The sequence below is a fragment of the Haliotis cracherodii genome, unplaced genomic scaffold (genome assembly GCF_022045235.1).
Source record: "Haliotis cracherodii isolate W230 unplaced genomic scaffold, xgHalCrac1.p SCAF_19, whole genome shotgun sequence".
NCBI classification, from domain to species: domain Eukaryota; kingdom Metazoa; phylum Mollusca; class Gastropoda; order Lepetellida; family Haliotidae; genus Haliotis; species Haliotis cracherodii.
In genome coordinates, this window is record NW_027266274.1 from 3,458,401 (window position 1) to 3,470,772 (window position 12,372).

Here is a 12,372-nt window from a genome sequence, read left to right on the forward strand (position 1 = left end):
ATACTACAGCAATCACGCAATCTCTGCCTTAATGAACACACAGCCGTACAAAAACAGACGTGACATATAAGACTTGATTGTTTGTTTGTTTACTGTTTAACGCCACACTCGGCAATATTCCAGCTATATGACGTCAGGATATCTACATAAGACATCACCCAGACACAACGTCGAATGTGGAGGAGAGCTCATCAGACATGACGTATATGGAGGAGAGCTCATCAGACATGACGTATATGGAGGAGAGCTCATCAGACATGACGTATATGGAGGAGTAGCTCATCAGACATGACGTATATGGAGGAGTAGCTCATCAGACATGGCGTATATGGAGGAGTAGCTCATCAGACATGACGTATATGGAGGAGTAGCTCATCAGACATGACGTATATGGAGGAGTAACTCATCAGACATGAAGCATATGGAGGAGTAGCTCATTAAACACGACGTATATGGAGGAGTAGTACACCATCACGACGTATATGGAGGAGTAGCTCATCCGACATGACGTGTATGGAGGAGAAACACATCAAACGCGACGTATATGGAGGAGTAACTCATCAGACACGACGTATATGGAGGAGTAACTCATCAGACACGACGTATATTGAGGAGTAGCTCATCAAACACGACGTATATGGAGGAGTAACTCATCAGACATGACGCATATGGAGGAGTAGCTCATCAAACACGAGGCATATGGAGGAGTAGCTCATCAGACATGACGTATATGGAGGAGTAACTCATCAGACATGACGTATATGGAGGAGTAGCTCATCAGACATGACGTATATGGAGGAGTAGCTCATCAAACACGACGCATATGGAGGAGTAGCTCATCTGACATGACGTATATGGAGGAGAGCTCATCAGACATGACGCATATGGAGGAGTAGCTCATCAGACATGACGTATATGGAGGAGAGCTCATCAGACATGACGTATATGGAGGAGAGCTCATCAGACATGACGTATATGGAGGAGTAGCTCATCAGACATGACGTATATGGAGGAGTGGCTCATCAAACACTACGTATATGGAGGAGTAGCTCATCAAACACGACGTATATGGAGGAGTAGCTCATCAGACATGACGTATATGGAGGAGAGCTCATCAGACATGACGTATATGGAGGAGTAGCTCATCAGACATGACGTATATGGAGGAGTGGCTCATCAAACACTACGTATATGAGTGTGTGGAAGCCAAGTCACTACGGGGACACCAGAAATGGGCTCCACCAAGGGGACACATGTGGGGAATCGAACCACTATCCACTAGGTTACTCCACCCGCCCCAATCAATATGTAATATAGAGTAACCCATCAGACATGGCGTATAGAGGGGTAACCCATCAGACATGGCGTATAGAGGGGTTACCCATCAGACATGGCGTATAGAGGGGTAACCCATCAGACATGGCGTATAGAGGGGTAACCCATCAGACATGGCGTATAGAGGGGTAACCCATGAGATATGGCGTATAGAGGGGTACCCCATCAGATATGGCGTATAGAGGGGTAACCCATCAGACATGGCGTATAGAGGGGTAACCCATCAGACATGGCGTATAGAGGAGTAACCCATCAGACATGGCGTATAGAGGGGTAACCCATGAGATATGGCGTATAGAGGGGTAACCCATAAGGCATGGCGTATAGAGGAGTAACCCAACAGACATGGCGTATAGAGGAGTAACCCATCAGACATGGCGTATAGAGGAGTAACCCATCAGACATGGCGTATAGAGGAGTAACCCAACAGACATGTCGTATAGAGGAGTAACCCAACAGACATGGCGTATAGAGGGGTAACCCATCAGATATGGCGTAAAGATGGGTACCCCAACAGACATGGGGTATAGAGGGGTAACCCATCAGACATGGCGTATAGAGGGGTAACCCATCAGACATGGCGTATAGAGGGGTAACCCATCAGACATGGCGTATAGAGGGGTAACCCATAAGGCATGTCGTAAAGATGGGTAACCCATAAGGCATGTCATATAGAGGGGTAACCCATCAGATATGGCGTATAGAGGGGTAACCCATAAGGCATGTCGTAAAGATGGGTAACCCATAAGGCATGTCATATAGAGGGGTAACCCATCAGATATGGCGTATAGAGGAGTAACCCATCAGACATGGCGTATAGAGGGGTAACCCATAAGGCATGTCGTATAGAGGAGTAACCCATCAGACATGGCGTATAGAGGGGTAACCCATCAGACATGGCGTATAGAGGGGTAACCCATAAGGCATGTCGTAAAGATTGGTAACCCATAAGGCATGTCGTATAGAGGGGTAACCCATCAGATATGGCGTATAGATGGGTACCCCAACAGACATAGCGTATAGAGGGGTAACCCATCAGACATGGCGTATAGAGGGGTAACCCATCAGACATGGCGTATAGATGGGTACCCCAACAGAAATGTCGTATAGAGGAGTAACCCATCAGACATGGCGTATAGAGGAGTAACCCATCAGACATGGCGTATAGAGGAGTAACCCAACAGACATGTCGTATAGAGGGGTAACCCATCAGACATGGCGTATAGAGGGGTAACCCATAAGGCATGTCGTAAAGATGGGTAACCCATAAGGCATGTCGTATAGAGGAGTAACCCATCAGATATGGCGTATAGAGGAGTAACCCATCAGACATGGCGTATAGAGGAGTAACCCATCAGACATGGCGTATAGAGGAGTAACCCAACAGACATGTCGTATAGAGGAGTAACCCAACAGACATGGCGTATAGAGGGGTAACCCATGAGATATGGCGTATAGATGGGTACCCCAACAGACATGGGGTATAGAGGGGTAACCCATCAGACATGGCGTATAGAGGGGTAACCCATCAGACATGGCGTATAGAGGAGTAACCCATCAGACATGGCGTATAGAGGGGTAACCCATCAGATATGGCGTAAAGATGGGTACCCCAACAGACATGGGGTATAGAGGGGTAACCCATCAGACATGGCGTATAGAGGGGTAACCCATCAGACATGGCGTATAGAGGGGTAACCCATCAGACATGGCGTATAGAGGGGTAACCCATAAGGCATGTCGTAAAGATGGGTAACCCATAAGGCATGTCATATAGAGGGGTAACCCATCAGATATGGCGTATAGAGGGGTAACCCATAAGGCATGTCGTAAAGATGGGTAACCCATAAGGCATGTCATATAGAGGGGTAACCCATCAGATATGGCGTATAGAGGAGTAACCCATCAGACATGGCGTATAGAGGGGTAACCCATAAGGCATGTCGTATAGAGGAGTAACCCATCAGACATGGCGTATAGAGGGGTAACCCATCAGACATGGCGTATAGAGGGGTAACCCATCAGACATGGCGTATAGAGGGGTAACCCATAAGGCATGTCGTAAAGATTGGTAACCCATAAGGCATGTCGTATAGAGGGGTAACCCATCAGATATGGCGTATAGATGGGTACCCCAACAGACATAGCGTATAGAGGGGTAACCCATCAGACATGGCGTATAGAGGGGTAACCCATCAGACATGGCGTATAGATGGGTACCCCAACAGAAATGTCGTATAGAGGAGTAACCCATCAGACATGGCGTATAGAGGAGTAACCCATCAGACATGGCGTATAGAGGAGTAACCCAACAGACATGTCGTATAGAGGAGTAACCCATCAGATATGGGGTATAGAGGGGTAACCCATCAGACATGGCGTATAGAGGGGTAACCCATCAGACATGGCGTATAGAGGGGTAACCCATCAGACATGGCGTATAGAGGGGTAACCCATAAGGCATGTCGTAAAGATGGGTAACCCATAAGGCATGTCGTATAGAGGAGTAACCCATCAGATATGGCGTATAGAGGAGTAACCCATCAGACATGGCGTATAGAGGAGTAACCCATCAGACATGGCGTATAGAGGAGTAACCCAACAGACATGTCGTATAGAGGAGTAACCCAACAGACATGGCGTATAGAGGGGTAACCCATGAGATATGGCGTATAGATGGGTACCCCAACAGACATGGGGTATAGAGGGGTAACCCATCAGACATGGCGTATAGAGGGGTAACCCATCAGACATGGCGTATAGAGGGGTAACCCATCAGACATGGCGTATAGAGGGGTAACCCATAAGGCATGTCGTAAAGATGGGTAACCCATAAGGCATGTCGTATAGAGGGGTAACCCATCAGATATGGCGTATAGAGGAGTAACCCATCAGACATGGCGTATAGAGGGGTAACCCATAAGGCATGTCGTATAGAGGAGTAACCCATCAGACATGGCGTATAGAGGGGTAACCCATCAGACATGGCATATAGAGGGGTAACCCATCAGACATGGCGTATAGAGGGGTAACCCATAAGGCATGTCGTAAAGATGGGTAACCCATAAGGCATGTCGTATAGAGGGGTAACCCATCAGATATGGCGTATAGATGGGTACCCCAACAGACATAGCGTATAGAGGGGTAACCCATCAGACATGGCGTATAGAGGGGTAACCCATCAGACATGGCGTATAGATGGGTACCCCAACAGAAATGTCGTATAGAGGAGTAACCCATCAGACATGGCGTATAGAGGAGTAACCCAACAGACATGTCGTATAGAGGAGTAACCCATCAGATATGGCGTATAGAGGGGTAACCCAACAGACATGTCGTATAGAGGAGTAACCCATCAGACATGGCGTATAGAGGGGTAACCCATAAGGCATGTCGTATAGAGGAGTAACCCATCAGACATGGCGTATAGAGGGGTAACCCATAAGGCATGTCGTATAGAGGGGTAACCCATCAGACATGGCGTATAGAGGGGTAACCCATCAGACATGGCGTATAGAGGGGTAACCCATAAGGCATGGCGTATAGAGGGGTAACCCATCAGACATGGGGTATAGAGGGGTAACCCATCAGACATGGCGTATAGAGGAGTAACCCATCAGACATGGCGTATAGATGGGTACCCCAACAGACATGGCGTATCGAGGAGTAACCCATCAGACATGGCGTATAGAGGGGTAACCCATCAGACATGGCGTATAGAGGGGTAACCCATCAGACATGGCGTATAGAGGGGTAACCCAACAGACATGGCGTATAGAGGGGTAACCCATCAGACATGGCGTATAGAGGGGTAACCCATCAGACATGGCGTATAGAGGGGTAACCCAACAGACATGGCGTATAGAGGGGAAACCCATCAGACATGGCGTATAGAGGGGTAACCCAACAGACATGGCGTATAGAGGGGTAACCCAACAGACATGGCGTATAGAGGGGTAACCCATCAGACACCACTCAGACGTGATGTGTGGGGAAGACACCAGTAGTTGTCAGAAATATTGATACGCCATTAGTTCCACTGTGGTGTGGGTCGAGACTGGCGATGTATAGGCCTGGCGTATTAGTAAGGAAGTAGGGGCTGATAAGGCCCCGTCACTCCATCACCTCGTGACAACGTGTGCTTAAAAGTCGATTACACGCCATTATCTTCAGTCCGGGCAGACTGTTGGAAAACTTAGATGCATAATGTACATTATCAGTATATTTGATGATATAATTAAACGCGCACATACGCCGGTCGAAATGAAAGGCATTAAGTTATATAATTAGCGCTGATGGGTATATCATGTGTAGCACCTGATGTCAGACTTAACTGTGCTGTTTAACACACCATAGGAAGCTTCACAGGTACCCGATAAGCGGGGATGTTCGTAGCAGCAGGAACTGGTGATTACAGTCCACCATAAACTTTGTAAAATACTTTTGTCGGAATACACATTTAACCACAGGAGAGACATTGCCAGGGATATGGTTGTACTGAGAACGTCAGACCACGATCTGGTCCATCAGTGTTCCTCCCCATGAATCGAAGATACATGGAAACCTGTCCGTGCTGTTGTTCCGGCATACCCTGGTCTATTGATAACCACACATTGCCTTACATGTAGCTGTCTGTATGTCAGTGTGGGTGGGCAGCGGGTTGAGGGGGTGGTGGTTGGACCTCACCTGTAGACGAATGGCGGGAAGCTTCTCAGTTCTCAAGGTCATTCATGAATAACCTGAATGCATCATTAACATACGAGGATGGATGAGTCCGATTCTGGCGCGTCATTTCAAGCCAGTCGAGCTCAGTCAGCCATCAGTCAATAAACGTAAACGAGAATTTCATGCACGACTTGCGAGTGTACTATTGCAACAAATACGACTTTGTTAATACAGTATAATTACGTATCCGGCCTAAATGTCTACTCCGAGTGTTCAGTTGCCAACTGAGTTCTCGTCTTCTTGCGAGTTGGTTTCATTCCGTTTTCTTGTCTTTCATATGAACAAAGGCCATTACCCCAAGTACTCCTACTTGGGCCCGCGTCATTATGCAGATTGTCGGTAGGTGATATCATGTGTACATCTGTGTGTGACGTTGTGCCCGACTGTATGGTACATTGTTTACAAGATGACCCATGGCAGTGTCTTATGGCATACTGTGTGCCTAAATGTTATGACACTGATACACCCTACAGTGCGTATAGTACATGGGTTTAATGGACGTTCATGTCACTGTTGTGGCTAATGGTAGACTGCAGGTATGGCCGTTGATGTCACTGTTGTGGCCTATGGTAAACTGCAGTTAAGGGCGTTGATGTCACTGTTGTGGCTTATGGTAGACTGCAGGTAGGGACGTTCATGGCACTGTTGTGGCTTATGGTAAACTGCAGGTAGGGACGTTCATGGCACTGTTGTGGCTTATGGTAGACTGCAGGTAGGGACGTTCATGGCACTGTTGTGGCTTATGGTAGACTGCAGGTAGGGACGTTCATGGCACTGTTGTGGCTTATGGTAGACTGCAGGTATGACCGTTGATGTCACTGTTGTGGCTTATGGTAGACTGCAGGTAGGGACGTTCATGTCACTGTTGTGGCTTATGGTGGATGGCAGGTATGGGCGTTCATGTCACTGTTGTGGCTTATGGTAGACTGCAGGTAGGGACGTTCATGGCACTGTTGTGGCTTATGGTAGACTGCAGGTAGGGACGTTCATGTCACTGTTGTTGCTTATGGTGGACTGCAGGTAGGGACGTTCATGTCACTGTTGTGGCTTATGGTAGACTGCAGGTAGGGGCGTTCATGTCACTGTTGTGGCTTATGGTAGACTGCAGGTAGGGGCGTTCATGGCACTGTTGTGGCTTATGGTAGACTACAGGTAGGGACGTTCATGTCACTGTTGTGGCTTATGGTAGACTACAGGTAGGGACGTTCATGTCACTGTTGTGGCTTATGTTGGACTGCAGGTATGGCCGTTGATGTCATTGTTGTGGCTTATGGTAGACTGCAGGTAGGGGCGTTCATGTCACTGTTGTGGCTTATGGTAGACTACAGGTAGGGGCGTTCATGGCACTGCTGTGGCTTATGGTAAACTGCAGGTAGGGACGTTCATGTCACTGTTGTGGCTTATGGTGGACTGCAGGTATGGACGTTCATGTCACTGTTGTTGCTTATGGTAGACTGCAGGTATGGCCGTTCATGGCCTTGTTGTGGCCTATGGTGGACTGCAGGTATGGGCGTTCGTGACAGTGTTGTGGACTATGGTGTACTGCAGGTATGCGGGTTCCTGACACTGTTGTGGCTTATGGTAAACTGCAGGTAAGGGCGTTCATGTCACTGTTGTGGCCTATGGTAGACTGCAGGTAGGGACGTTCATGTCACTGTTGTGGCTTATGGTGGACTGCAGGTAGGGACGTTCATCTCACTGTTGTGGCTTATGTTGGACTGCAGGTAGGGACGTTGATGTCACTGTTGTGGCTTATGGTGGACTGCAGGTATGGACGTTCATGTCACTGTTGTGGCCTATGGTGGACTGCAGGTATGGGCGTTCATGTCACTGTTGTGGCCTATGGTGGACTGCAGGTAGGGACGTTCATGTCACTGTTGTGGCTATGGTAGACTGCAGGTAGGGACGTTGATGTCACTGTTGTGGCTTATGGTGGACTGCAGGTAGGGGCGTTGATGTCACTGTTGTGGCTTATGGTGGACTGCAGGTAGGGGCGTTGATGTCACTGTTGTGGCCTATGGTGGACTGCAGGTATGGACGTTGATGTCACTGTTGTGGCTTATGGTGGACTGCAGGTAGGGACGTTGATGTCACTGTTGTGGCTTATGGTGGACTGCAGGTAGGGACGTTGATGTCACTGTTGTGGCCTATGGTGGACTGCAGGTAGGGACGTTGATGTCACTGTTGTGGCTTATGGTGGACTGCAGGTAGCGACGTTGATGTCACTGTTGTGGCTTATGGTGGACTGCAGGTAGGGACGTTCCCGACACTGTTGTGGCCTATGGTGGACTGCAGGTAGGGACGTTGATGTCACTGTTGTGGCTTATGGTGGACTGCAGGTAGGGACGTTCCCGACACTGTTGTGGCCTATGGTAGACTGCAGGTAGGGACGTTCATGACACTGTTGTGGCCTATGGTGGACTGCAGGTAGGGACGTTGATGTCACTGTTGTGGCTTATGGTGGACTGCAGGTAGGGACGTTCCCGACACTGTTGTGGCCTATGGTAGACTGCAGGTAGGGACGTTCATGACACTGTTGTGGCCTATGGTGGACTGCAGGTATGGGGGTTTATGTCACTGTTGTGCCTCATGGTAGACTGTCTGCATATATGTCTTCAACGTTGATGTGGTAATATCATAAAATGGTGAAAATGGTGAAAATAGCGCTACGATTAATTTTACCATTCACTGTTCGTCATTTAAGAAGGGCTATCGCTATTAACTCCACAACAACTGCCTCCGCAATCTACTTCATTAATGCCGGTTTTGCTCAGGTCGAAAAGAGCCAAGAAATCAGAATGTGGAAGGTAAAGATACTGATGCAATAATACAGTCATATTAACTATCACAATCCTTTTAGTCACATCTATCGAGTAGACAATAAGCCATGCCACATACGATCCTGATTTATAGTAGCTTAACAGTGGTCCGTGTCACGTATGATCCCGATTAACAGCATACTGTTTAAACAGTTGTCCACTTAAGGAATATTGTATATGATTGTCAGTGACGCGGCGTTCTCCGTTTTCACAAGTATTTTGTTATAAACGTGGTGATCTATGTACCGTTGTATGGGGTTCATTGTGTTCGTATGTATACAATTGCCATGATTGTTCGAGAAGCCGGTGTTCCAAGTTTTCCGTAATGGCATACTGTATACGCGCTGACGTACACACCAGTGTATTTTTGTATAGTACCTCATTTATAGGAACAGAGTTGTTATTGTAGCGACCCAGTGTCCCATATACAATAACAATCCAGTTTATATGGTGCCCTGTGACGCTGATGTACCCGGTTTATGGCCTATCATATTGATGGCGCGGTCAGTCCACCTGACCGCTGGGCAGTTCGGGTCACTGGTCACCTATTGTGCAGGTACAAGATGGCTACAAAGGTCTTACGCTTTACTGCACCACACACATCCACATATAACACGTAGACAGTTTCACAGTGATGAGATACACAGCCATCATGAAGCGATGTGGTATAAGTCGCGACACAATCGTCGCCACGTCCTGGCACTGATTGTTTAGGGAGTTTTTTATGCTCATTTCTAGAGCAGGGGCAGGGGAGGATCTATACTTGGAGAGGGCTGCGCTTTCTGCGACTCTCGTAAAGATTAAGGGTTACTTTTTATCTGAAAAGTCCTTGATCACCACGAGTAATTAACATCACTTCTGTTTATGCGTCGGTTTCCTAAACCCTCAATAGATAATTATGAATATGGCTCCATCCTGCATGTACACATAAATGAGATTTCTTGAGAGGCACCTCGCGAGTTCCTACGACAGAGTTTGCCAAGTGAGAGATGAAGTTCCGAGGGGAGACTGCGAGCCTGGGTAGCGGAATTCTGTTGGTAATGGTGTAATTGGGCATGTTACAGCGAACTGATGCATACACAGGTAACCGAGGGTGCCCACGGCCTTCTGTGTGCCTGGCTGCTTCCCTGGTACAGACGTGGACAAACACAGGAATACCATGCATGTTGATATGTTATGATCGGAAACAGACAATACACACCCACATGATATATACGATGTTTCTGGGGCAGTGTCTCTTAGCTTACTGCCTGTATGCGGCTCAAGAACCATCACCCAATCTGTGCAATTCATATTGGAAAGTTCAGTCAGAATTTGTTATAGTTCAGTTTTTTTCATGATTACTTTGTACAGTTTTTTCCTATACTGATATGTTTACTTAACAGATAGTCATCTTGTTAGGTCAAGGTGATTTTCAGCTAGTATTGTTGGTATGTTTGGCGCGGACTGATAAAACGCTGGTGATACTTTTTGCCTCCTGTCCAATCTATCGATCTCAAGGTAACAATTAATCTATAACACTGTATTCACGGCGCGCTCATTTCCCAGCAGGTCTACAGGTTGATACGATTGAGCAGATAAACCAATTGGTTGTGTGTGGAGATTGAGAAGACATGCATGTTGAAGGAGGTGTAGGAGTTAATGGGATTGTAGATGGGGGTGATAGCGGAGACTCACCACCGTCAGATAAAGGAATTTGGGCGGAGGTAAAGGGGTAGTGCTGACAGGTGACCGATTGGCGGAGGCCCCCACTCCGGTGCCAACTGGTGGGTGATGTGATAAGACAAGGTGCTGAGCATCTTCGGAAGGTAAGGGTGTTATTTTGAAGAGAAATCTCTTGTTGGGAGATAATAAACGCTTTGATGCGCGGGAATGTTAAGAGTCAGTAGCTGTATCAGTAACTGATCCTACACTATGACTATGGAGACTGTTTATCAAACTGTAATGCGAGTCTTTATACTATACAAGATACGTCAAACAATTAAGACTTCAAACAAAGCTTTAAGTTATGATATCGAAGTGTTTAAGGGTGTTCACAAGGTTCAGGAAAACCTCCCCTATGTGATCTCGTCAACCGATGAGTCCAAACCTGTTTATATAGTCAGCAGTATGCAATAATGCCACTCATGTATAGCATTCGCTTCATGGAGGAAACATTGATACTGATACTTAGGATGAAGGCATTCTGCCACTGCAGCATCGTTACCGCTCTATATCCACATGTTAGTCTAAGTATGTGTGAGCGAGGGTTCTTATCCGTGGTGGAGAACGGGAATAATGAAGGAGGAGACGTCACCAGTGAAAGGGCGACGTGCGTCACGTAGTGTTAAAGAGTCTTACCTGATTTGCCTACCCCAGGCTTGCCCATGACGACAATCTTGCTGTCAGGTTGTTTGACCTTGCCCCCGGAGTTCATAGTGAGTGTGCTGGAATTCATCAGTCCCGTACACTCATCATGGTAATGATATCACATCCGTCACAACTTTGAGTGCACGGCAAGTAGCAAGCGAGAATAGAATTCCTTACAGTTAACACATCCTACATGAAGGGCGTCGGAAGATTTTAATCGCCGGAGCCTTGAATTAAAAGTTGTGGAAAACACAGGTGAAAACACCACAAACAGTTCAACTGTTTAAATACACATTTCGAGTCAACGTTGGACGTATCAGATATTTGTCGACTGCGGTTTGGACAAGCAGACGACCAAACGTGTTGACTTGGTGGGAGAAGTTTCCATCCACAAACCTCCTCCTCCACAGCGGTTGTACAATAAAGCTGAAACCACCGAATCACAATACCCCACTGTAGTGCACCCCTCACTAGTCCAATCTGGGGGCCCACAATCACTCTCTATGTACATCTGTGCAGAAACACAGTCCTCTATAGACACGCGGGCTACACATGATATCAGTCACAAGCATTCGTCAATAAACACCAAATGCTCCCCGGATTGATAACAAGTGAAGGGTCGTATATGTTGAACACCCAGTTATGTCGCCTACGAAAACACTTCCGTGTATCCCGAGCAACGTATGCAGGGAGTGGCAATGCTGTTCCTTGTGTTTCCACTTGGGATGTCCGATAATCCCGCTAGCTGCGATGAGAAAATGACAGACAGCTGAAGTCAGTCGACCAGCGCGTATTGAAATCCTCGCTCAACTGATCAGCGTGTCGTCTGCTTCCAACTGGGGTCGGGTTTCCCCACCTCGTTCTGGAGGCACGCGAGTTGAATGAGGAAAGCACAGGCAGTGATCGTGTCCCAGGGTAAATGTGTTTTCTGGGAGCGTGAGCCCGTCTCTGTGTCGATGTAGATTTCTGATATCACCTGCTACCATTCAACACTGCGAACTGAGGCTGAGTGGAACATACTTCCGATCCTCTGACAAGAAAGCTGTCTGAAACGTACTGGTTCACAAATCCATAAAATTGCAATGCCCTTCAAAGATCAGACCTGTATCCTGCAAACAGTGAACTTTCGAAAACAATTGTGAAC

At 47.4% G+C, this 12,372-nt stretch overlaps 1 protein-coding gene across 1 annotated transcript in view; it reads right to left on the reverse strand.

Annotated features, from left to right (window-relative positions):
* Positions 1 to 12,124, reverse strand: part of LOC139467016 (ras-related and estrogen-regulated growth inhibitor-like) — a 32,030-nt gene extending 19,906 nt beyond the window's left edge. The window contains exon 1 of the mRNA XM_071248726.1: positions 11,220 to 12,124. Coding sequence (XP_071104827.1) covers positions 11,220 to 11,316 — 97 coding nt within the window. The 5' untranslated portion in view covers positions 11,317 to 12,124. The remainder of the gene's footprint in view (positions 1 to 11,219) is intronic.
* Positions 12,125 to 12,372: the final 248 nt, after the last annotated feature.